At 34.9% G+C, this 27,031-nt stretch overlaps 3 protein-coding genes across 4 annotated transcripts; 2 read left to right on the forward strand and 1 right to left on the reverse strand.

Moving 5' to 3' along the window:
* Positions 1–1,539: 1,539 nt before the first annotated feature.
* On the forward strand, positions 1,540–3,164 carry LOC117625762 (cyclin-dependent protein kinase inhibitor SMR13-like). Its single transcript, XM_034357309.1, has one exon. It carries the CDS (start codon positions 2,238–2,240, stop codon positions 2,628–2,630), a length of 393 nt encoding a protein of 130 aa, XP_034213200.1. The 5' UTR covers positions 1,540–2,237; the 3' UTR covers positions 2,631–3,164.
* A 10,859-nt stretch (positions 3,165–14,023) lies between these two features.
* LOC117623837 (nuclear transcription factor Y subunit A-1) lies at positions 14,024–18,692 on the forward strand. 2 transcript variants are annotated; one of them, XM_034354837.1, is made up of 6 exons: positions 14,024–14,157; positions 14,582–14,892; positions 14,984–15,099; positions 15,272–15,343; positions 16,772–16,936; positions 17,876–18,692. In XM_034354837.1, exons 2-6 carry the CDS (start codon positions 14,619–14,621, stop codon positions 18,302–18,304), a joined length of 1,056 nt encoding a protein of 351 aa, XP_034210728.1. In that variant the 5' UTR covers positions 14,024–14,157; positions 14,582–14,618; the 3' UTR covers positions 18,305–18,692. The 2 variants fall into 2 exon arrangements, with proteins under 2 accessions (XP_034210728.1, XP_034210729.1); XM_034354838.1 differs by lacking the exon at positions 14,024–14,157 and adding an exon at positions 14,270–14,438 and having other exon boundaries at positions 17,876–18,304.
* A 368-nt stretch (positions 18,693–19,060) lies between these two features.
* Positions 19,061–24,528, reverse strand: LOC117623836. Its single transcript, XM_034354836.1, has 5 exons — positions 24,363–24,528; positions 22,542–22,856; positions 21,662–21,863; positions 19,869–20,097; positions 19,061–19,542 (listed from the first exon to the last, which is right to left on the reverse strand). The coding sequence occupies exons 1-5, from the start codon at positions 24,459–24,461 to the stop codon at positions 19,263–19,265; spliced, it is 1,125 nt and encodes a 374-aa protein (XP_034210727.1). The 5' UTR covers positions 24,462–24,528; the 3' UTR covers positions 19,061–19,262.
* Positions 24,529–27,031: the final 2,503 nt, after the last annotated feature.

The following is a 27,031-nucleotide window of genomic DNA, read 5'->3' on the forward strand; positions in this document are numbered from 1 at the left end:
TAATAATTTTGGCTTGCAGACAAAAACAGTGAGTGAATATCTTTTCCCAACTCATTTGCTCTCTTTTATCAAACTTAGATAACTATGACAATAAAATAATTATTAATTTTGTACTGCATGTAATCAAATAGAATCTTAACTATTAACTGTTCCTCTCGGGCAGGTGGCTATCTTGCATTGCCCATATTATTCTTGGTCTATGTAATCCCTAGGAGGCAAACAAGATTAAATATATTTTCTTCGTTTTATATACCTCTCAGATATTTTACTTCTTCTTTTTTTTAATAGCTTAGCGGGAGGGGAGCAATGCAAATATTATTTTATTAACTAGAGATCTCAGATATATTTCGATAAACTTGCCCAAACCATTAATAAGATGTGATTTTATAATTGTGGGACCATATATTTTCGTCTCCAATCAGGACACGCTACATGGAAAAGAAGATTATTTCTTAAATTAATTAATTAAATTATTTATCTGGCTAATTAATTAATTAAAATAAATATCTTAATTAATATGATATTATCTTTATTTAAAGAGATAATATCATTAATTCAAATATTATCCTAATAAAGAGAAGATAATATCATTTAATTTATATATTATCTTCTTAAGAGATAATATCATTAATTCGGATATTATCAAGTTCGACTCGATCCCTACGAAACCCTAGCCCCGAGGCTCCTATAAATACACGACATCATTCATCATTCAAGGTACATCTAAATCTACATATAAACCTACTCCTAATACTCGAGAAAAATACAAAAATCTCTTTCTCCCTCTCCACTCTCCATATTTTCTCCACACGGCTCCGGCCACCACACAAGACTCCGGCCGCCCGGTTCACAATAACCTGTATTAGTTCTAGAAGCGAATATTCTCCTGTGAGATTATTTGCACAAACAATAATCTGTATTAGTTCTTGCACCGAAGGTTTAGTTGTAACTCTCTCTTTTTTACTAGTAAAATGGGGTTCATTTCATCGACACAAATGTTAACTAAGAAAAATTCTCTTGAAATTTGTACTTTAGATGTCTTTGATTTGATTACGTTGAATTTTATCTGATGAATTTTATCTTTGATTTAAAAAAAAACTAACTAACTAACAAAAGATTTGGGTGTAGAAATCCTACACAAATCATTAAAAATCAAATGACTCACTACAACAGAGGAGCACTCCAGATCATTATTTATACTATTTAGTCGGATAGTTTCGTTTATATAATTTGCACCACTTTGCACTAGTTTTTTTTAATGCTAATTGTGCTTATATTTGAAACTACTTGGTTTTAAATTTGTATATAATTGTCTTTTTCTGATAAATTCAAATATTCATTTATAAAATGGAAAAAAGAAGGTATTAATCACTTTTAAATCGCTCTTCTTTTAATTACGGGCAGCGGGCTCCTCTCTCTCTCTCTCTCTCTCTCTCTCTCTCTTAATTTTCTCCCTCCGCCTCTCTGTTTTCTTGGGCATTGATTCGGGGCTGCCCGAATTACCTCAATCAATATAAACTAAGCCCTACGGGGCGACATAATAAGTATTAGATCCCGCTCTTCTCATCTTCTCCATTCCAGCTCTCTCTCTCTCTCTCTCTCTCTCTCTGTCTTTCTGTCTCTCTCTCTCTCTCTAGGGTTTTAATTAGGGCTTTTCAAGTCTTAACCAACTGGGTTTTCTCTCTCCAAGCTTATTCACTCCAATGTTTTCTTGCTCCCATTAAATACAACTCCTTTTCCTTCAAAAGTAGGGTTTTTCTTCTGCGCTTCATCAAACATCTTCGTGGGTCACCACCATACCAAGGTTTTTGTGGGGTTTTACTGTTTTTATTAGAGCATTCTAGTTCTGTTAATTACTTCTTCTATTGGCTGCCATGGAAAATTAGGGAAAAGCATGTTTATTGCTGGTTTAGTGTTGGTCTCTTCTTAGTATTTCTGGGTTTATTTCCTTTTTTTCTTTTGGGAGATAGAATTATCTCATTTCCAATCTCCCTGAGCAGTGGGGTTTCTTGCAGTTGTTGTAAGCTTTGGTTGAAAAGGCTTTGTTTCCAAAGGGGTGTTTGATCATTTTAGCTTTTTGCCACTTTTTCAGTCAAATTTACTTGCTTTTAAAAGCATCCAATATAGGTTAGTTTCATTTTCTTCTTTCTTCCTTCTTGGCCAGCTTCAAACTCTTCCCCAATTCAACTTTGTTTCTCTTTAAACAACTCCTAACAGAGCCTGCCTTATATCCATCCATGGCTCCATCTGCAAGAACAAGAGCGAAGACAAAAACAACAACAAAGGCAAGAAGAACCAATTTCAAGAAGAAGCCCGTCCACCAAAAGGGTAAGCAACAAATTACTCCTTCGAATTCGCCTTCGAATTCCTCCTCCGTGGTCTGCGATGATCCTCCGAAGATCGAAGGCTGCGCAGATGATGTGGAGGGTCCTGATGATGTCTCTACAAGCGCTTGCTCCACACCAAAAGGTCAGAGATTTCGGATACCGGAGATTGTGACATGTCCACCGGCACCCAAGAAGCAAAGAGTGATTTCAAACTGCTTGTTTCGGAGATCTCCCATCGCTTTCTTTGCTCCCCCGGACTTGGAGCTCTTCTTCTACTTTGCAAATGGCGGTATTTCAGTTTAAAACCATGAGTTTCATGATGAAGAAGTATAAAAATAATAATTTCATCAGTTTAAGAGATGCTTAATCTTTTATCAATATATATTACTTTTAGGTTAGCAAGTTTTCTTCATATCATCTGAAAAGAAGACAGTGTGGGATGAGATTATTTTGAGTTGGGTTGTTTAAGAAAGCAATTATTGGGTTTGCTTTGCTTTCCTTTCCTTTCCTTTGCCAACTATCTAAGTTGGGTTTTCAATTTTCTAGGGTTATACTAATCAGTAATTAAATTAGCTGGGGCTGTCCAACTAATTAAATTTTAGCCTTTTTGCTTCTTCTTTTTTTCCTTTTTTTTTTTTTAAATGTAAGCTGACCATTTGGAGTTGGTGAGTGCAAAATGTAATGGGTGGGTTTGAGGTTTGAGTGTGGTTTTAGCTTGCAACCAATCATCTCAAGGCTTTGGTTTGTTAAGTCAACTTAAAGGAGAAGCATAGAGACTTCTTTTGTGTGTAAACTCCTCTTTTCAATTTATTGAAGATTGAAAGTTTATGTGGCAAATTATACATTTTCTTTTTTCTTTTTTTTTTTGCACCTATTAACTAGTTTTTTTTATACAAGCCATATTAAAAAAGATAGAAACCGAACTTAAGACCTCAAATACATAATAAATATTCTTAATCATCTGAATTACGAGTCCTTTTTGCACGCCATTATAACTAGTTGATATATGAGAATTTTGGAAATGGAATTAATTTGGGGCAAATTGTATCAGCAATGTTGCATCATGACGTACGTCTTTGAATATTGGATTCCTACACAGGCTAATTTTGGAGTATTAATTAATTTAAATTCAATTAGTGAACCCCACCATATCTAATCATATATGGTGCCACTATTTGTTGTCTAATAAAATTATTTAGTCTATATTAACGGCTAGAATTGTAAACTGAAGGGTCCACCATTCTGATGTTGAAAATTAGTGTCCTCGTCTTCAGTCTTTTCTGTAAAAGACCTCCACAAAATGCATGCCTTCCAATATCACTTTTGGGCTGAGCTTAGACTTAATTAATTAATTTATTTATTTATTTATTTATTTCTTTTCATAATGGCCTCTTAGGAACACAGAAGGGACAGTGGGTGTGTATGTATGGGATTATAAATTAATTAATATGAATTAGTTTTATAATGTATTTTCAAGGGTGAGAGATCATGTTGTCAGATGATGTGGGTGTCGCAGCTGAGCCCGGCATCAAACAGAGAATCCAATGAAGAGACTCGTGCGGGTTCACATTACAGAATCTCAAGAAATTTCTCATTATTTTTTTTCATATTTACTTTCTTACTTTATCCTTTGTGATAAGATTGTAACTCCATTTGGACACTAACAGGGAAGGGTTTATTCTCTTCCAAATTGTTATTATTATCTTTGGTGTACTTCTCTTCCATATTATTGCCAACACTCAAGGTCCTCCACATAATAATAACATTCAGACATCTTATATAAAATTTAAAAAAAAAAAAAATGTACGGCCATATTTAGTAATTATTTCATTTTTGTGAGAAATAATGAATGGAGAATGATAGGAGAGTTTGGAAGAAATGTATATGAAAGAGTATACAAAATGAAAACTAAAAACAAACAACCCTATTTGATAACCATTTCAATTTTAGTTTTTAGTTTTTAGTTTTCATTTTTTGTGCTAGAGTATAGAGGGAAAAGAGGGAGAATGGAAGTGAGAATGAGAGTGAAGATGGGATTGAGAGGGGAGGGAGGGAAGAAGGAGTAACAAAAGTGAAAACAAAAACTAAAAACTAAAATCTATTTGAAATTGTTTTCACTTTCAAGTTTTTGTTTTCACTTTTGTTACTCTTCCCTCCCATTCTCTGTCTCAATCTCATCATCACTTCCATTCTCACTCTCATTTTCCTCTACACTTTACCATAAAAAATGAAAACTATAAACTAAAATTGAAATGATTATCAAACGGGCCCTAAGTTATTTTTAGTTTCAAGTTTTTGTTTCATACATTTCTCCTTCATTTGTTCATCCTCCCTCCCGCCATCTTTCTTCTTTCATCATTTCTCCCCTATACACTTTACCCATAATTCTAGCAAAAGAAATCAACACAAAAAACTGAAATGAAATAGTTATCAAATCAACTCTTACTAGGCAGAAAATATATACGTCAAACAAGTATTGTTTTGTTTTCAAAATCTTGATTTTAGGAGGATGATATTGGGACTTCAATTCTTTTTACTAATCTAGTTAAATGTCTATAATTTTTATTTTCATTATCCCTTAACTCAATCCCAGAAGAAAAAAAACACCTAAACTTTCAACCATAACTCTAGAGAGATTCTCCAATAAATATTTTATGTTGGTTACATACTTCTAATCTTAGTTGTTAGATTGCATTCATTAAATTTGTTGATAGTCTCTTAGATATAATTCAAAGGCCGAGATTAGAAATATGTAATCAATCCTTAAATACTTATTGGAGACGGTCTCACATTACTATTACACATATATATCTGCATCAATATATATAAAATTTACATCATTAAAAATTGTTTCTCTTCCTTTTCTATTTCTATAATTTGGGAACCATTGAATGATACATCGATTAACCTTTTTTTTCCGAATTTTACATGAAATTATTCTTTTGGGTACCGTACTATAACATGCTGGGATTTTGAATGTAATGATGCATAGACTATGATCGATTATCGTAAGTACTTCCAAAATCATATTCTCCAACCTTTTTTTTCTTTCCATAATTCTCCTTAGCTATAAATGAAGCGACGTCGTCCAATTATTATAGATTCTTTTGTAGGAAATGATAACAATCTCAAACCTAGACCAAAGTACCAAATAAATCTCAACTATGACTCTTTTTACTTCTTCATTTCTACAATAGAGCATTTTATCTGTACATTCATGATAAGTCTTGCCCATTAATCCCTCTTCTTTTTTTCTTTTTCTTTTTTTTAAAAAAATTTTGATATCTCCCAAATAAAGCGGTCACAATTATTATTTTTTTGACATAAAGGCGATAGTATTTTATTGATAATGAAGAATGAAACAGATCTAAAAACCAGGCAACGTCCTAGAAAATTAAGCGAGTATCTTTACACTAAATTCACTTTTGATCTTCGGATTATTAATGGTTAGATTATAAAGCTAATAAGTTTTGGAATAAGAATCCGTATGATAGTGATCAAAGCCAAAATGAGCCTTTTATGCCAAAAGTAATATATTTTGACTAGTGCTCCATGTGTCCTAGTAGGAGTGCAATATCTTCATGTAATGACTTAAAAGTTACATAAGTGGCCAAAGCATATATAGCTTTGGACATATACCTCAATCAATCTGTGGGATTTTCAAGGACTATTTAATTCAGAAGGAATTGAATGTGAAGGAAAATTTTGCTTTTTTTAGAAGTCGCTTCTCTTAAATGAAGTACTCACTTAAGAGAACCTTTTTATTTTTCCTTTCTTTCACACACAACTGTGGTCCCTTCTTTGTTGGGCATGATCATACCTGCATGTGTGCATCTTTAAATATTTATCTAGCATGGCCATTTCCTTTGTTGTGTACATGCACGTATTATGTATTTGCTACACAGCCTTATAAATATGTATTATGGATTTTTTATATTATAACATTTTAGCTTTTTTTAATAAGGGATTAGAGAAAGGAGAAAGAGAAGACAAATGGGGAAATGGGCAGTTGAATTATCCCTATAATAATTTTTAGAAGTTGACACTAATCCATAAATGTATTGTGATAAGTCAAATATTAACCCTAAATCATCTCGGGTTAGGTTAGTTAATTAAGGTGTTCTTGCATCCAAGTTATAAAGTGCGCATGTGGATAACATTGGACCAATTGATTAGAGCAGTGTACTTGTGCCCTTGCACTCCAGTTCGAATTCCCCTACATGTATAGTCATATACAACTCGTCTAACAACATAACACAATATCTTTTATACACTACTTCCTATATTTTCATGTACATCTCAAACATATTTGTTAATGGTTCATACCATCACTGTAAGCCGAGCTTATCAGAGAACACCAAGTGGCCATAAGAGACTGGGCCCCCGATATATCGACCCAAACACAGGTACTACCCCAGGTATCGATCAAGGGTCTCCTAGTCGAACCTGATGGGAGAGTATGAATCAGTGATCGAGCATGCGAATACCAATCCGACCACTAGGATACCTCGTGTAACCAGAGGCACATTGACATTCTGGAGGCAAGATCAGACCCCTGTCGAGTCAGTCACTCCCTCAGTCTGGTGGACAGCCTAGCAATGAAGAGGGATCAATTAATGTACCTCACATCCAAAGCCAGGTGTCGCATTACCATTTAATCCCTGGTATACAGCCTGGTAATGGAAAGGGATCAATTAATGTACCACACATCCAAAGCCAAGTGTCGCTCTGCCACTTAATCTTTGTCATACAGCATGATGATCATAAGAAATCATCTAATGCAGTCCAATCCAACCAGGGAGAATGAGGATAAATATCTCCTCCTTAAATATCTTTATCTCTCCTTCTCCTCCTATAAATACCCTTCCCATACATCATGACAAAGGTAATAAGTATTCTCATCTTAAAAACCCGACATCCTTCTCTCCACCTCTAAACTGCTTCTGACTTAACCATCGGAAGGGGTTCAATTGGGACAAATTCCAATTTGCTCCTATTTTGATAACTGTTCGAAGTGTGCAGGCCATCTCCAAAAGGTATCTCAACCAAGAGATTAGGTGTAAGCCCTAACCTTAATCTAAGTTCAGACCATTCACTCTACAAGAAGGACACAATATTGTTTTATGGTTGAAATCATGAAAGCTCTGACTTAACTAAATAAGATGAAGCTTAATTAACCCAGTTAAAACAATAATCTTTTACAGTTTACAGCAGATTCGAAGCTGACAAATAAGATTCAAGTTAATCCGAGAACCAAACAATGCTATACGTGTGGGTATATAATTTGTAGAGAGGGGAGACAGAGACAGTGATGTAGGGTGGAAAATTGATTAATTTTTTCTTTTTTACTCTCTTAAAAGTGAAAAATGGAATAAAGTCGTACGTGTGGATTTTGACAGAGGTAAGGAGAAAGGGAGTGGGAGGGAGGAGGCAGGAAGACCTTGGAATGAGGAACCAAAAAGATGGATTATATGGCCCCCCTTCATTATTTTAATTTAATTACTTATTTTTATACAGAAATTGCATTTGGATTGATGTGTGTGTTTGTCTCTCTCTCTCTCTCTCTCTCTCTCTCCCCAGGTTCTCTTTCAAATCCAATGATGCGTATATCAAACACTGACTTTAGTTTTCTTCATTATAAAAAGTAAAATGTTAAATTATTAACTTTGGCCAACTTTTTCTAGAATCCGAGGTTGCCCCACTTCTTCTTTCACAAGGGAGATAAAACTACTTCTTTAACTTTTGGGTCAAACTAGTTATACAGGTAACAGTAAATAATATTCTTCCTTCAACTCCTTACTTGCCTGCTAGTTTCATTTCCTCCGTTAATATAGCTGGGTCCACTCTCATGCAGTTGTCATTACAAATTAGATAATTTACAGATATTGTCTCAATTTGATTCAGGAATTTTCTTTTCAGAAGTAAGAAAACACGACTACTAATAGTAGAAAATCGATCAACTTTTAAATGTTGAATAAAAAAACACTTGTCATATAGACATATCATGCACAAATTAGATAACACAAATTCTATATTTTCTACCTAATTCATCTATTATACGACACAATGAGAAGAATGAGAAGAGAGTGTCTAAAGAACAATAAGAATAACATAGGCAGAGGAGGAAATTATGCCCCCTTACCCTAATTTTCTTTGAGGAATTTTATCAAACAACTTGCCCCCATCCAACACAAAATTTCATGAAAATTTGGCACCTTATTTGGTAAAGAACATGATTGAGTGAAGGCAAGTGCCTTTACTGGACCCTTAATGGTTCCACCAGTGTTTGTCTCTATTTGTGACAGTATATATATATATTTTTTTTTTGGCCAAAGTCAGGAAAGGAGAGTTTTGGATTTTTCTCTCCAAATAGGCTCTAAATTGCAAAATTTTAATATAACACTCTAAGAACCAATTAGAAAATGACAAGTGGCTAATTTTAGAATTTTCTCTCCAAATAGGCTCCAAATTATTACCTACAAGAGTTCTAGATTGAAATTGTACAATTTACTACTATAATAATATTGGAATGCTATTTTCCAATTATTCTCTTTTTTTTGCTAACCATAAGCTCGAGCTCGAACTTGAAAAATCTCATTCAAGCTGAGCTTGAGCACAACTTTATGAGCTTTTGAGAACAACTCTATGAGCTTTATTCAAGCTGAGTTTTAGCATGTTATTGTTCGCTTGGTTCATTTACTTGCACCCCAAAATGAGGGAAGGGAAATGAGTTACAGTTTGAACAAGTTAATGTTTTTATTCATTCCAATGTAAAAAAAAAATGTAAATAGAGAGAGTTGTGGGTAGGAGATTGGTATATATATTAAATAAATTTAGGTTTTATCGTCGTGTAGACACGTTATTACTGTGCAGATACTATTGTAAACAAACAGGAAAAAACGAATGGATAGTAAAAAATGCATGACCAGTAAAAACCATGCAAATTTTTTTATATTCTTGTTTGGACTTGTTTGTGAAAGTATATGGATTAAGGGAATCCAATTAAAGAGGATCCTATGCTTTGGTTAACTTAAAAGGGATGCATATTAAAAGGCTAAAAATAAACCCATTATGTTTTTATGGGGCGGACAGAATCTGCCAGTTGGTGGGCCGAGGTTTATAAAGAATACCCCTTCCTGGGCTTCAAGCATCAACCAATTTCTTAATGGGGGAAATTATATATTAAATTAAATCAAATAAAATGCCAATAATAATAATAATGTTAACTGGATGTCCTGAAAGAGAATAAGAAAATGAATCATGGTGCAAATGCAACCCCATGCAGGTTGTAAAGCATGGTGCAAAGAAAAGAATATGCACAAATCAAAATGGTATAAAGACCATGTGCTAAAATTTGTGCCATCTTTTGTCTAAACTTGTACAAAGCAAAGCATTTAGAGGTCGGCCCGATTCTTGTTTAAACCCTTTGTTGATAATTATAAGAATCTCAAAAGAGTTTATATTGTAATGGTGGGGAACTAATGTTTGCTTTTGTTGATTCCAATATATACTAAAAATCATACCGCATACTCATTACAATTATAATTGTTCTCGACGAATTTCGTATTTTGAAATCGTTGTATGATAGTTTTGTCATCTGTACTATTTCTCAATATATGCAACCAAAAAATCATTCATCCACTAACTCAAGCTTTGATTCTTTTGAAAATCTTTTGATAATGAAAAAACACATATATATTTGATTAAATTTAAATTGAAACAAGTATGAACATCTATATATATATATATATAGAATAAAATAAAATTAAAAATTGAGCAATAGAAGGTCACAATTGCAATACAGGATAGACAAATACATACTGAGCAAGAAAAATTACAAGGTACAGACAAATATATACTATATATGTTGTCATATAATATATTAAAATGCATAACAACATAGTAATCTAATATATTAAAAACAAAATCATTTTTTGTTTACTACTAATTTTCTCGATTGATGTAGGAACCATTGCACAAATTAATTAGAATATATCCCGACAAAAAAGATTTTCTAATAAATTTTGTGCAACCGATCTTTGGTTTAACTTTGCTTGGGCCTTGTACAAAGCAAAGCATGGAGAGGGGGCCAATATGGATTTGGAAAAGAGATCAAAGCAATACAAAGTAACCTAGATTACTTTGGACCTTTAGACCAAAGCAACATGAAATTTAGCACTCAACTTTACTTAACTGCAACAGCTCATGAAATTTCAATCATTTGTACTGCAAACTTTGTATTATTAGCTTTCTTCACATAGGTTATGTCTACCAATAGCTAGGTTTAAGAATGGGAGCTTCCTATAAAATTCTAACTTTTATTTGCAGGGAAGGATTTGACTGTAGGATATTTTCTTCATAATACAACAGTTTGCAGTGGTTGATGCTAATACACACTCTTGAGGATGATACATATACGAATTGCATAGGCTTGTTAGCTTGTGACATATGTACTCTAATATAAGTTTTATCGAGCGCTCCAACACAATTCTACAAGATTAAACAGTTTAGAACGCAAAAAAGTCATCATGAGTTCAGTTTTTAGGCACTCGAAAAAAGTCATCATGCACTCTTTGAATCCTTTACATAAAAAGAGTATAGGATAATTTTCGGGTGAATATTTGTTTTTTTGCAAAACTGAATCTTTTCCATTCTCATTCTCATATATTCAGAGAACATATAATGAAAATCTTATTTGACTCTCTCTAATTCTACTTTTTTGATTGATACTGTTACGAAAAGAGAGTGAGAAAATGAAACTTGGTGCCCAAACCCATGCATGCCATAAAAAATAAAAAGCATGGTGCAAATTAAAGAATATGCACAATTGAAATGTACCCAAAAGACTCTGCTAAAATTTGTGCCATCTTTTGTCTAACCTTGTCCTAAGCAAAGCATATGGAGGGCGGGCCGACGCTTATTCAAGCACTTTGTTGATAATTATAGAAATCTGAGAAGAGTACTTACACAGTTACACTCTAATGGTCGGGAAGTAATTAAGGTTGCCTTTTTACAATGTTTTTATATATATTATTTTTAACGTTGCTTTTGTTAATTCCTAGGTAATATATTTTTGTTTGCCAATAACTATTAAGTTTATGGACATTATAGTCCCCTTCTCTTTTCTTTTTTTAAGTACAAAAGAAAAATGACAAAGAGAATCCCTGAGGAATTAGATTCCTTTAATCAAATAACAGTCTCACATAGTCATTATATTCAGTGGCAGACCTATTAAGGTATAAGGAGGTGTAGTTTAACTTCTTTTGCCGGAAAAATCATTAAAGGTGTTGCATATTGTACCTCTGCTCAGCCATGGAGTTGCAGTGTAGGTGTTCGACTAAATGCCTAAGAGAACTTGTCTTTCTGCGCGTTTTGCTTACCATTGGCTTTAAATTAAAATAAAAAAAATTCATGGCCAAAACGACGTCGTTTTGGACTAGACTTTATAAAAATAAAAAAAATAAAAAAAACCAGGAAACCTACCATTTCGTGGGCTTTTAGTAGGGCCTCTATAATTCTTTATTTAAGTGGGATTGAGAGTTCTCTTTATTTAATTGGCCTTTAATAAGGCTTGGGCTTGCACAGTTCTTTATTTAAGTGGGATTGAGAATTCTCTTTATTAAAGTCCAATTTAACATCACCTAATTTTATCAAAGTGTGCGTGCATCACAAGAATCCTGCATTTTTTTTTTCTTTCTTGAGTACCCAATCCAAAGTAAGTCAGATGCATATTTTTTTTCTTCTTGAGCAAACACCAATTTTGTTTATTCATTGTTTTTAATAATATTTTTTTTTTAGCTATCTCTGTATTAGTAAGATCAATAGCAAACTCGAGGAGGAGGCAGCTGCGCGACGTACAATTAATTATTTTTTTTATTTTTTATTTAATTAGTAATTTAATATTGATTTGTTAAACGCGGGTTGTTTTTTAGTTGTCTATCTTCTTCTTTTTTGAGATTTTAGTCTTTAAAAATTGCATCTCCGTGGAAAAATTCCTAGGTGTGTCATTGATCACATTTGGAATATTATGAACCAAATACAAAGATTTTGTTGATGATGACTCAAATTAGCGAGAGCACCAGCGACCATATTCGTTTTATAAAACACATGCCGAACATCATAAACCTGTAAATTATGACATAAAAATACTAAACAAAATACAGAAATGAACCAAAATATATCCTTATAAAGATCATTTGCTAAAATTTGTGCCATCAATCTTTTGTCTTAACTTTGCTTAGGCCATGTAATAAAGAGCAAAGCACGGGGAGGGGGCCGATGCTTGCCCCCAACTAGAATTTATTTAGAAAAGAGATCAAAGCAACACAAAGTAACCTAAGATTGCTCTGGACCTTTAGACCAAAGCAACATAAAATTTAGCACTCCAACTTTATACTTGACCGTAACAGCTGCTCATGAAACTTCAATGATTTGCAACCTTTGTATTATTAGCTTGCCTCACATCACATAGATCATGTCACCACTTAGTTTAGGAGCACGAGCCTGGTTTTATCTTACACAATTTGTTCATGAAGTTAATAACGTATTGTTGTAAAATTTTCAGTTTTCGTTTTCTTTAATGAGAAAAAGGGTGATTTAAACTTGGAGTATTTCTAACAAAGTAAAAAGAGAAATACCACTAACCAGTTAATTAACTTTTTAACTTGGACTATTAAGTTAAATGACGTACTGTTTAAATTAGGGTTTAAATTCGTTGCTTTGGAATAGTCGGGGCCCCGGACCCCATGCAATTATTTATTTATTTATTTAAATTTGGGGTTCCTAATTTCATTTTGTTTTTCTTTTGTTAATTTAATAACCATCCAATATTCATCTTCATAATGTAATGCATGCAAATTCTGGTTTCACTACATTATTTTGCAATTGTGAATACATTTTGAACCCTAATTAAAAACATCAAAAAGCTCACTAATAGACCCAAACAAAAAATCGACAAAAAAGAAGAAGACCAAAACAACCTTATTTATAGACTTGAGCCAGCAATTTTAGCCCAAGCCCGTTTTGGGCCCAACCTCAAAAATCATACTAGGTTAGTTTTCGGACGTATTCGACCCAATGATCCATTGAGTCCAAATGGATTTGGACCCACAAATTGAATTTTGACTAATTACGGTCTGGGCCAAAGATGGACCTAACCTGGCCCATTCGAAATTCCATTTACCTTTTTTTCTGGTTGAAGTGATGACTCATGCCAAAGCTTAATTGTTCATTGGCTGTGGAACTCACAATCCTCACCCACGGGTAAGCCAGAACAGCTCCCTGGTTGCCTTCATACTCTTCCCAGAAAACGTCAAATTTTAAAGGACACGTGGCTAACGCTGCTGGCGTTGTACCAGCGCTGTGGTCCCCACCATTACGCCACGCGTTCCCCCGTCTTTGCCCTTCGGGTACGGGTCACGTGGGCCGTCTAATATTTTTCATTTGTTTATGTTTTTCTGGTAAGATTTTCTGTGATAACCTCACCCCTGGTGGGCCCCAACCCATTCCATACCGTCACTTTTACAACCGGGAACCGGTTCTCACACTCTCCAGCTCTCCTCTCCTTGAGAAAACTCTAGCGTACCAAAAAACCGGTCTAACAAGTTCGCGGTTCAGTAGTGTCTACGTGTCCCAAAATAAAATTTCTAGAGCAATTAAGTGGGTCCCGAGGTGGGTGATGAAATCATAACCTTGGATGTGGAATTTAAATAGGGGAGCTCTTCTAGTACAGTTATATACTGTGAGATTATATGGAATTGCAGAGAAATTGTGAGATTCCGAGGCCCAAAATCTAGGGTTTTTATTTGTGATTGGCTTTTTCTCTCGGCAAGTAAGTCCCTCTAAGATTTTGTTTGATTTTAAAAAATTCGAATTTTGACTTTTCGATTATAAAATTTGAATTTATTTGTGTGGTTGATTTCTAGGGTTTCAAGAATTGGGGGTTTTTTGTGTGGAATGTATTGATTTTTTAGGGATTATGATTTGGTTCTCTCTGTCTATGTGGTTATGGCATGGAATTGTGTTTTGGGTATCTTTCGGTTTTGTGGAATTTGACTGTTTCTCGGGTCAGAGTTTGATTGTGCTCTCAAGAGGGGGAAAGAGGAGATTTTGGTATAAATGTTTGGTAACTTTATTTTTAATTTCCGTCCATTGTGGTCTTTTCTGTGGCTGCATGTTTCTTATACATTAAGAGGAACTCTCATATTTTAATCACTGACTTGGATTTTTGTTTTTTTGTTTTCTCTTGTATATAGAACTTAGTGTTGGTGTCTATCGAAAGATATTTGAGGCATGCAGTCAAAGTCTGAAACTGAAAATCGACTTCATGCTGATCATCATACCATCCCACCAAACAGTGTTTATTCAGAACCGTGGTGGCGGGGTGTTGGCTATAACCCCATCTCCCCAGCCGTTACAGGGAGGAATGCATCCAACTCATCTTCGTTAGAATGCCCAAATGGTGGTTCGGAGTCCAATGACGATCGATCATTGTCCAATGATGAGCCTAATGAAGATGATGATGATGATGCCACCAAAGAGTCACAGATTACGTCTCCAAGATCAGGTGACAATTCCTACAATATCTGGTGATTTGGTATAAATGTTTTTTCACCTCTTTGTTGGTTTCACGTTTTAATATTTTATTTCAACTTCAGCTGGCAATGATGGGCAAGAGCGCCAAAATGTGCCGCATGTTGGATCTACTGTACCTACAGTTCGTGATGATTGCCTTGCGCAACCGCCACAGCTTGAGCTTGTTGGTCACTCTATTGTAAGTTCATTTTACTTTGTTCCAAGATTTATTGCCCCCTGCATGCTGCAACTCCGTTGATAGTTCGTTAAATATTGAACAAGGTTCTGTAATTTTTAATTTAAAAGTGGGCACTCATACCTGCTTGATTTTGGAATGTAAGATTCCTACCTTTCCCGCATTTGTTTTGTAGGCTTGTGCTTCAAATCCTTATCAGGATCCTTATTATGCGGGAATGATGGCGGCTTATGGACATCAGCCTTTGGTATGTTAAACAGTAATATCCTTGAGTGTAATAGAACTCTACATGCAATGTTGGATTTGTATGATATTATCTTTTGCGCAGTGATGCAATTTTAGAGTTTATGCAGATATCATACTTCCCTTATCCACTCTCTAAACAATAATTATATTTCTATTTTATATCTCTAAACAACTTCAAGGTGGTTGTTGGTAGGAGTATTTAAATTCCCTTTATTGTTTCTTATCAAAACAAAAATATCAACGATGTTATATCATATTTGTGATGGTAGTGAAAGGGGGATGGGTAGTTGAGGTTTATCGGGACTTGTAACTTAGGTCACCTATGATCCTATCCAGTTAAAATTTTGGATGGGGAAATTATTTGGTCTGATTGGGTAAATGAGGAAAGGATAATTTTTCCTTTGAAGTTGCTGTATTCTGTTATTAGTAGCTGAAATCTAAGTTTTGGTACAGTCTTCTCATAGTGTAATGGTCTTTCGGGGTTTGAATTTGAAGCTTTAAGTTTAAAATATTACTGATAGGATACTAGTGGTTTTTCTTAATTTATCTTTGTAGCTAGTATTTACTTATTACTACTTCTACGGTTTGGTATTCCATTATCCTTATAAACCAAATCCCACATTGTCTATATGTTGCATGTTTTTACATCTTACTTTATAGGAAAATGATAATGATGATAATATGGTGGGAGTGAAGCACTAGCAACAACTTGCCAAGATATCGATCTTCTTTGAAAGCCCAAAGCCTGTTGGCAGAAATCCAATTTTAAAACCTTTTTATCTAAAGAGAAATATCCATCATACAAGAGTTGAATTGGTAAAACTATAAAATTACTAGGTTTAAAGGTCAATTGAAGAGTTAGTGACGTCTGTTATTAAGAATCGGCTTAGTTTGGGTCTTGGAAATACTGAATGTCTAAGTTTGCTTACGGTCTCCTACTATTTCTTGAGTTTCTAGTATCTATTACAAGTCTGGGTATTTCTTGGAGTCTATGGGATTAATGTTTGAAGACTGCAATTCTAAAGCAAATCAGATTTTGGATAAAAGAAATGAAGTGTTGTTGAAAGGCTTGGTGCCTTGATATCTCCATCTGCACTTTCCCTTTTATTTCTGTATCTCTCCAATTTGTCTAAGATTACAGCAGGCCTAAATCTGTTTTTTTTCCTGAACTTTTTTGACCACTGAAATAAAGCCTGCCACAGTCCTGGGCAAAAGATCACCTTGTGTAGTCATACATCAAAAGATCACCTTATGTTGTCGTACATCACGGTGGTGCTGGTGATAAAAAAAGATTAGTTATAATTTTCAGCCCTTTCAAGTTGTGTTTCTTTGGTATGATATGAACTTATTCTGGGGTGGATTTGGAAGGTGAACAGTAGCAAATATCTTGATATGTACGTAATGCTGAACATCTGTTTCAATTGGTTAGGGCTATCCTCCTTTTCTTGGAATGCCACATGCTAGAATGCCATTGCCTCTTGAGATGACACAGGAGCCTGTGTATGTGAATGCAAAACAATACCAAGGGATTCTAAGGCGAAGACAGGCACGTGCAAAAGCGGAACTTGAAAGGAAGCTAATTAAAGTCAGGAAGGTAGAAATTTAACTTGCAGACACAAAGCCTTTAACGCTATAATATACATGTTTTATTTCATATATGTGATGTGAATATGATATATGTATGAGTCGTTGTGCTCACACGCCTATATTTCTACTTCTAATCCCACCTCTTCAGACTGTGTACCTCACTTTTAATAAGACATTCATAGAGTCTGTTCTCTCTGGCTAATAGGAAGTATTGACTTTGACATAATCACAATTTAATTGAAGACTTCTGATCTTGTGCAATGAGCTTTGAAAATTGTCGGCTTACACACTGCGACGTGCTTAAGAAGTGGGTTCCAATATTGTGATGTGCTCACTTGTGAGCATATCATGGAAACTTACAAAGTTGGTGTACATATGAGTTTTTGGGCTTTGATATACCCTCCATATCAGGAACAACTTATTTGACTTGCGCACTTTCTAGTCTCTATTGCTTCCATGAACTTATTTGACTTTCTACTCTCTCTCTTACCAATCAAAGATTTGCATGCACAAATTTTATCCCTTAGTGTTGATTATAATTGATTTTATAATCACGTAACATGGATAAATATACATTTTAGTGTTGATTACAATTGAGTTTACTATGAAGTAGTTCAACGATTGTGTTATTGATATTTGGTAACATTTTAGTAACCGTGTTTGTCTAATCGGCTTCTTGTGAGATTACTGTTTACAATAGCCATAGGATGTTTGTTGTAAGAGGCAGAGGATAAACAGTTGTAGATTTGGTTTTTTTGGGGAGATGAGTTGTATATAATATATACATATATGTATATATATATATATATATGTGTGTGTGTGGGTGTGATGATACTTCAGTTAACGAATTCCAACTCAAATTGTTAGTGTTGGTATTTATATTAAGTATGAATGTATCTGTGAGCCTAGCTGACTTTGGTAACTTATTAATTCTCATTTTCTACAGCCATATCTTCATGAATCACGACATCAACATGCTATGAGAAGGGCGAGAGGTACTGGAGGACGTTTTGCAAAGAAAACTAATGGTGATAAATCAAACAGCACTGGCCAAGAAAAGGGCACAGGCTCTGGTCCAGCCCACTCGTCACAATCTGGCAGTTCATCAGGTTCAGAACCCTTTCCCTCAGATTCTGCCGAAACATGGAATTCCTCCAATAGTCAGCAAGAAGGAAGAGGATCCCAAGTACATGACGCGTACCCAGGTCACAATTATGCAAATGGCAGTGGCTGCTTCCAGACTCATGGTGGCTTGCAGGCTTCGATGTATCCTTCATACTCGGGCAAGAGAGGGGAAGAAGGAGATTGTACAGGCCAGCAACGGGGAAGTATTTCTTCGAATCAGGCCTCACAGAGGCGTCTTGCCATCCAGTGAACCTCTGGGAGGTGGATGCCAAGATGGAGGATTGGACCCTTATAACAGAAAAAGGGTCAGTCCCCTGGTTATATCTTTGGCAATGTGTTTGCCGGGCGGCAATTCATTCTTGGCTTTGTTCTTGTGCTTGTGGCATAGATGAATGGAAGGAGAGTGATATGAATGGGCCATTTGGATTCTGTGAAGTCCTTTGATGCTTCAGTTCATTACATCCTTCCTATTTTTGCCTGATGTACAGAGTAGTTTTCAGTAATTTGAAGTACATATGGAAACCTGAAATTTAAACGGATAGTACTCTAGTTTAATGTATAAACCATCGTGTGTATTGTGTTTGTCACCTTGAATTTGAGTTGTGCGGTTGGCGACAAATTGGAGTTTCTTTTGTTTTCATTGTGGATTATTCTCCTGCATGCTTGAGGCATGTGCAGACTTCAGCGAAGTTCAAATGTAATCAGATCCGATTTTAGATTAGTATTAAAATCGAGTCATGATTGGCTACCCTGTTATAATGGTAGGCTAAATTGCATATAACGAAAGGTACATCAAGCAGCTGGTGTACACGCAATATATAAAAAATAAGAAACTCGGAATATATAAAAAACAAGACCTATTTCATAGAATCATTTTTATAATTTTAGACTTTTCAACCAACTCAGATTATTTTGAATTTATTATAAGAAAAATGTAAGAAAAGTTTTGGAAATAGAAAAATAATACTCTTAGTTTTCTATCTCAATAGTACCAGTGTACACATGCTTTGCAATCTGCAAAGGAGTCAACTACTAAACTTTATAAATTTTTCTCACAGAGATTCTTAATGGACCTTTATAAATCCGACAAAAAGAGCACAATTTTGTAACTAACTGCTTTATTGTCTGATACATTGTTTTACACTCGAATTTAAAGGCAAAGGGTAAAGAGAATGCGATGTGTTCTTTAGGTATTGCGTAAGTTATAATCATATATCATGTTTTTGTTCACCGCTATTGTCTAGGTTTTCCTCACTATTGTCTAGGTTTTCATCAGTGTTCTCTAGATTTTCACTAACTTCTGCCTCATCCTGCTCTCTGATAGTTTCTGCACCCATGCCATCAGGTGGTGTCACACCTTCCTCAGTTGCATTGCTTGCCTCAGTCGCATTAACTACTGGTTGCAGATTCTCCATCATCCCAGAAAGCGCCAATCTTGGAGACCACTCAAGAACATCATCAATTATGTTCGATACACGTTTCTGATACCTGCAAGAATATAGAGTTTATTATTAGTACGTTTGGCAAGGCCAAAAAGCAAAGAACTGGTTTGGCAAGTAATCAGGCAGAGCATTGTGTTGCAATCGTAAAGCAAAGGATCCGCATTAAGGATCCCAACAAAAGATCAAAAATAAAGGGAAAAGGTATTCAAATTATTCTAGATCTGAAATTTTCAAAATCTCATCATGCTTAGCCAGCCACAATTTGTCCCTCCAAGAAATAACGTGACTTTAACCTCGTAGTATAGCATGCCAGAAGATCAGCCTCAGGCTGTCAAGTGCCATTATGGTATATTTTGTAGAAGTAGAACTCACCTGGCTCTAGCAGCTTCATCAGGAGCATGATGCCTCAGTAGCAATATGACCAGCACTCCAACTGCCGCATAGAAAACTCGTGTCGTCCACTTTGGTCGCTCCTCCTCATCTTTCTGGGGCCAGAAACGGAACAATTCTCTCAAAGTAGCTTCCTCGGCGAGAATGTTGGGGAAAAACCAAACTCGTTTCCCCAAAATAATGTATAGAGCTCCAAATATTGCACCCCTCACTGGAAATTAAGAAAATGAAACCAAAAAATAAATAAATAAATAAATGTTTATGTTGAATATGACAGGGAACGGAGCATTACAAGAATAATTATTTGCACAAATAACTCTGGAATCTTGAGATTTAATACAAAATAAAGGAACTACAAGATCACAGAAAAAGCCAACTGAAGCTGGAAGTCAACTCAAAAATCTAAATAAAAATTGTTGAGGTTTCTAGATGCACATATAATGAATACTAGAAAGATGATAATCAATACAAAGATATGCAAGTCTGCAAGACAGAAATTTTGAAGTATTTTAGGCCAAGATGATGGCAAATCCGGATAATAAATATAACTGTAACTGTGAACGTAAGCAGTAGTTATGGGACTCTCATAATATGTGTGCAACCATACTTAAACAAAGAATAAGATTTGAACCTAGGATCTATGGCATCCCCACCCTATCCCAATTCCTTTTAAATTAGAACTCACCAGAGTCTTAAAGGTAAATTGACATTGACTTTAGACACTAACATCAAATAAAAGAAATTGTTAGCTTATAAAAGTTCAAGTCTGACAGCTTTCAGTACAGAACATCGAAAACTGTAAGATGCAAGATTCTTCAACAGTAAGTGTCATAAGACTGTAGAAAGCAAAAGGCTGCAAATTATTTACTAATACTTGGCAATGGAGAAATGGAAAAAAAACATTGGTAGCCAAGGAATCCTAAAAACAATACAAGCTAACTAGCAACTGTGCATCTTGCTGACAACCTGAAATAAAAGTTTCTGCCGATCATTGAAAAGTAGCATTGACTTATCTTTCACAGAGGAGGGTGAAAAAAAAAAATGAAAAAAAGAAGATAGTCCCTCGTACAATAATTTGATCCTCATAAAACAAAAGGTAAAAAGGACAACAAACAGCGTAATCCATAATGCAGAGGTGGTGGTATGTCCTATTTAGTTACAACCCTGATCTTAAGGAACTCTGCTGGCCTTGGGCTAGTACCTGGGCCTTCAAAAATAACTAGCTATATTTCTAGCAATGCTAACAAAGTAAGAGTATTTTCCATGTGCCCCGGATAATCTACTAGATTCAGAATTTAATGAAAAGGAAAATTCCAGAAATTCATGCCTACCTTGAATTAAAGAAGCGACACTCTTTAAATGATGGTGTAGTCATTTTCTCACAAGAATAAGGAACTGAATGCATTGACAAAATAGTATTCAGCAAGAAAGTACTAAACGTAACTACATCTACATATCCTATTAAACCTACAGGAATAGTTGTACAAGCATGTCACTAACTCTAATACAGCCTGACTTTTCTAAATAAGTTAAACAACCTCTAACCAATATAAATGCCAATTTGGATGTCCAAAACATGACTAGTGAGCAGAATTTTTGCTATAACAAAGGAGTAAGTGTGATAAAATAGTGCAGCTTTTTAAAAAGGGGTGAAAGGTATAAACCTATTTTTTTTTTTTCACTCTAGTATCCACATCATCTTTAAATAATAAGATTTTTAAATGAAAAAATTTCACGGTTCACAACGAAGACATGCCCGGAAGTTCAGAACTTACAAACAAGTAGAGAAAGAAACAGTAGCAGGACCCCGAGACATGAGTAGAGTATTAGTAGCTTGCACCGATGGGGATATACAGGAAACAAGCAAATTGCCAATGTCACCACCGGCCAGAAAAATGAGAGAAGCGTCTGCCAGAGAGGCCGCCGTTTAACAAAAGTCCATGCAAAGAAGGCATCATTCTCAGAAAATACTTGGTCCTGCAAAAGACAGTCAAGGAATTACTAAATTTGGTGTGTGGTGCTTAAAAGAATACATGAAGAGAAGGCATAGCACACAGAAAGAGAGGATTAAAATATTAATAAACTTACTCAAAGGATAAGTTTCATACACTTTGGATGGCACCATTAAGTTATTTCACCTTCATAGTTTCAGAGTTTTACAAAGAAGCACAAAAACAATTCTAGTTCACACATGCATACAAAGTGAAAAAGATAAAATCTCATTTCAAGAAATTATGAATATAACATAAACAATATAAAACAAAAACATAGATATCTAAGGTGGAAGTAAAAAGGACACAACATTATCACCACATGAATACAAGTATAAAGTAAATGTACATAGTCTAAGCATGATCATGAAGACTATGAGCACATGGACAAAGCAGATATACTGAAACAGAAAAACCCCATTTATTCACCTTAACCGGTCCCAAACAAACAAAAAGAAAGCCTTGTCCAATCTAAAGTATACTATACAAACTGTTTTCACCAAATATAAGCCTTGTCCAATGTCATGATTGTAGAATATACGGAACATCAAATATAAAAGTAGGAGTCAGTCACAAACATGAAAAGGAGAAACTAGAAGGCAGAGCCTGCTAATTGCAAGGGCAGCAAGTTACTAGTTCAAAAGCAATTAAGAGGTCAACTTACTGGAAAGATCTCCAGATGTGCAGGCCATGTAGACAACTTTTTCTTTCCAGGACGAAGAGTTTTCACCACACGATCACAGCGAACTAGAAGATTCTTTCTCAGTAAAACATCGGCAATATCTTCAGCTTCTAGATTTCTATCCGATTCTAGAATATCTTTGAGTTCAGGATGATTCCTCAAAAATCTTACAAAATCCTTCCCCCTGAAATATTCCACGCGTGTCTCCTGTAGAACAGCCCACCTAGACACCAAATCCTTATGGTCTCTCACCTTCTCTGCAAACAACTGGAACACATCCTTCTGGATAGCTTGTTTCTGAAAGAAAGTCAAATGGCAAACAGAAAAACAAGGAAAATACAAGCAGGCTATAAGAATGCAAACCAATTGGCCAAAACATATCTTCCTTGAAAGAAAAAAATCCAAAACATTATTGGACAAAAACAAGCATCAAGCCAAAAATATATATTCAAAAGAAAACAAAACATGGCCACCACTAAATAATAATTATCTAAGATTGAGATAATCAAGTGATACAGATGAAGGCATCATAAGCACTCATCCACACTAACAAATTAAAATTCGTTGCCAGTATCACCATGTAGGACACCATCTAAGTCTGCAATGCAAAATATCTCATTATGTGAGCTATGTACGGATTTGTTTTTGAATTAGTCTCAGGCTCTTTCACCCTAGAAACTCAATTTTGCATGATATCTAGAAGACTAGATGTTTTGCTATGACAATCTAGGTCAAATATTTTGCATGTTCGGCCAAAAGAACATAATAGAAACACAAAGTTATTCTGTTGAAGGAATTCAATTCTATCGTAGCTTAGAGTAAATTACAGTATCTGAAAGATAAATAAGAAATCCTAATGCCAAAATTTGAAATCCTCCACTTACAATTCCCTCCAATGATATGGCTCAAAGTCCTACATTCAAAAAGTTCCACTTTGGGTAGAAAATACAAACACACTAGACTCAGATATTAATTACAAAGGAATGTCCTCTGCGAATTGTTTTAACTTATAGTAAAGATGTAGAGAGTGATCAAAGGAAAGCACTTGGTCGGAGTTTCTCTTTTAGAACTTTCCTGGAATTAGAGCCCATCTATGATTTCTTTTCTTTTTTTGGTTCTAATCTATGATTACTCTCCATTGCTCACGCAACACTAGGTAAAATAATTCTAACAATTGTTCATGCAAGAAACAGGAAGTGATCATTGACCATCTTGCGATCCATCTTGCAGTAGCCTATTCCGCTCTACTACATTCTGTTTTCCTTTGCCCAGTAGACTTTATTTTTTCTCCTTTTTCTAGGCTAAACCATGTTGCTAATTAGAAAACCCTGCCTGTCCACTACGCTAAATATGCCAAAAACACAAAATCAGGACAGACCAAATCGCACACATTTCAAAAGCTCTACCCTACAAAACAAAATGATTCAACTTTCCATGACAATTCTTGCACCCTGAAGTACCTTCGATAACATTGAAGCAGACCCAACCCTAGTGACGATTTCCCCAAATGGGTAGTCATAATTGTTCCAATATATGCCCCTATAAGGCTAATTTACAATTTTGCATTTCTGAAACAATTAAACACATTACGTTCAAAACTTTCAACTAGTTTCCTCTCCTACCCTTTTCAACAAACCAGCAGAGCAACAAAAAAGGCCAGTGCTTTTCACTACACATTATTGCAAGTAGTACAAATCAATCAGCAATTTGCATTACCCAGATATATACAAAATTCAATTGGGTTTTTCACATAGATGAAACCCTAGATCAAGGATGAGAGAGAATCAGAGAAAGAGAACAAACCCTAGGAGGAGTATCAGAGTTGGAATCTCTGCCGCCGTTCTGAATAGCGCCTGATGACCTTCGCACCCTTTTCTTCTCTGCCCCTCCCGCTTTCTTCATTTCTTCAATACCTTTCTGTTGTTTTTTTTGCCTCTCTCTGTGTTTTGTTCTGAAATGTATAGAGAGGAAAAAACAAACAAACAAACAAAGAAAATTACATTTACGTCTTTACATTAGGTTGCGCTGCTTCGTTTAAACTGGTGGAAATAATTAATGTAAAATGTAATTTGTAATTTTCTTCTCTTTCATTTTGGGCAAATTGTGTTTTTCCTTTTTTTTTTCCTTCTGTTTTTTTTTTCTTTTTTTGGCTTTTGGCTTCTTCTTATATTATGTGATTTCATTTTGTTTCTTTTTCTTTTCTTTATAAGTCTTTAAATAAAATCTAAAAAGGGAAAATAAAATAAAAGTTTATGGTGTTTGTGTTTAAATATTTTATCTAAATATTTTATCTTAGAAAAAAAAGAATTTAATTTGACACTTCTTCTAACAAACTACCACTAGGCTAAGAATTATATCTTTGGTAACACAATCTTCAAGCATTTAATGTTAGCAAAAATTGGTGACATAATAGACGTGCATATAATGTTGGAAGTTACCTATGTACAAAGGAATGTTCAAAAAAAAATATAATATATTTTAAAAGAAAAAGGGATTTGAGGGGACAACCCTCCATCTCCATCCCTGACGTAGCCCCTGCCTTCTCGAAAGCACCACCCAATCTTCAACTCCATCACCTCAATCTCTCCCCACCTTTCTCATCATCTCCTTGATTTCTTGTTGAATTAAATTCTATTCTTTTAATTTATTTTTAAGTTATGGTTTGTGTGATCCTTGATGCATTGCATTCATTACAGTAGATAGGAAAGAGAAATATGGAAAAGACAATTCACAAACTAATAAAGAAATGATATGTAGACAACACTTTATTGGATTAAATTCTCATCAAAACGCATGTATGAAAGAGATTCTTTCTTTCCAAATCACGCATTGATTAGGAACAAATGACGTAACTTCAGCTGGTGAGTTATTTAGTACCGTAATTGTAGGGGTTTGAATTTCGTTAAAAGTATTTTGTAGTCAATGGGCAAGCCAAATTCTGAGTGGGGATTAATCTTACCCTTCAAGTGTGGGGATACCTTGTGGTATTTACCGAAAAGAAAAGGACTTGTGGTGAATATGCTAATTATGATCAATTATATTATAAATAAATCTTAAAATTATAGTATTTTTTACATTTAAAAAGAACAATCTTTGCTAGAGTTAATTCTTTTCCTCTTCTTTTTTTTTTTTGTTGTTGCTATAAATATATAAACAATGTATGCACATTTTATCACATAAGTAAAGAACTCTGGCATTTCGGTTAGGTCAGTTTTTATACTAAATTTTGATTCTTTGAGGATACTTGGGGGTTGTTTTTCTAAGGCTTTGTGGCTTTGGAAAGGTTACTTTCTTAAAGAAGTTAACATATACTTTGAAGATTTTAGACATGTTGATTATGATAACCACTTATTTAAGATTATTTATTAATGATGAGTTTTGTTTTATTATAATCAATAAATAACATAAAATATTATATCACTTTTATGTTTTCATTCGCGTATCTTTGAGTAGGTTGAAAGATTTTTATTCTTTACTATGTGCAAAAGTTCCATGAGTCTTAAAGATGACTTGATATAAGCCAACATGGTCTAGTCAGTGGAAAAGGTCTTGACTTGTAAATCAATGGCTTTAGGTTCGAACCCTTATGGCACTTTGATAGAGTGTGTGTTTGTGTATGAGAGAGAAGCCCCCCTCCCTTCCCCTTTATAGTTTAGACTATTACTTATATTTATAAATAAAAAAATTAAAAAAAAGGATGACTTGATATAAAGAAATACTAAACCTACCATAAACTGAAAAAGAAGAAACTTCTTATCTAATAATTATAAGGTTTTGTTGGGGTCTTTTTAGTCCTAAGGCTCAGCCGGGCTTTATTGATTCTTGGATCGCCATAGAGTAATGAATGAAGACTTCATTGCCTCTTTGTCTGAGTTAGCGAGAACTAGGCCTAAAGTATCCCAAGGGAGAAGCAAGTCCCGGGGGAGTACTTCGTTCTTCTTCTAGCGGCTGCGTGTTTTGTGTTGATGTTTCCGACAGCTCGACGAAGAGTTGAAGATGACTTGCTAATGTTGATATGAGATTATGTGAGCTTGGCCTAAGAGTTTGGAGTGTGGGAGCTAAAGACCCACAAGTTTAGCAAATGAGAGTGCATGTGCTTGGCTTGGTGTTGGATATGTTTGAGTTTGGTGTTGTATGTCTATGGCTATGGGGATTTAAGAGTTTCAAGAGAAGGAGGATGGAAGAAAAAGCTTGAGGTTTGAAGGCTGTGGTGTTTAAAGCTTGGAATGAAGGAAAAGCTTGGAGTTAGGTGATGCTTTGTGGGGGTTGGTGACCGTTGGGATGCTTGCAGCAGCCGAGTGAGAGAGAGTGTTGGCTGAAGAAAAATAGGTCGCTGGCTGCTGTGTTGCTTGCAGCAGCCGAATGAGGGGGTGGGGGGTGCGGGGCTTTGTGGTATTTAAAAGCTACATATGATCATGGTCTGTAATATAAATGGGGCACATTTGAGTTGAGTTCGTTCTCATATGGTGATT

This window comes from Prunus dulcis, chromosome 4, assembly GCF_902201215.1.
Source record: "Prunus dulcis chromosome 4, ALMONDv2, whole genome shotgun sequence".
NCBI lineage: Eukaryota > Viridiplantae > Streptophyta > Magnoliopsida > Rosales > Rosaceae > Prunus > Prunus dulcis.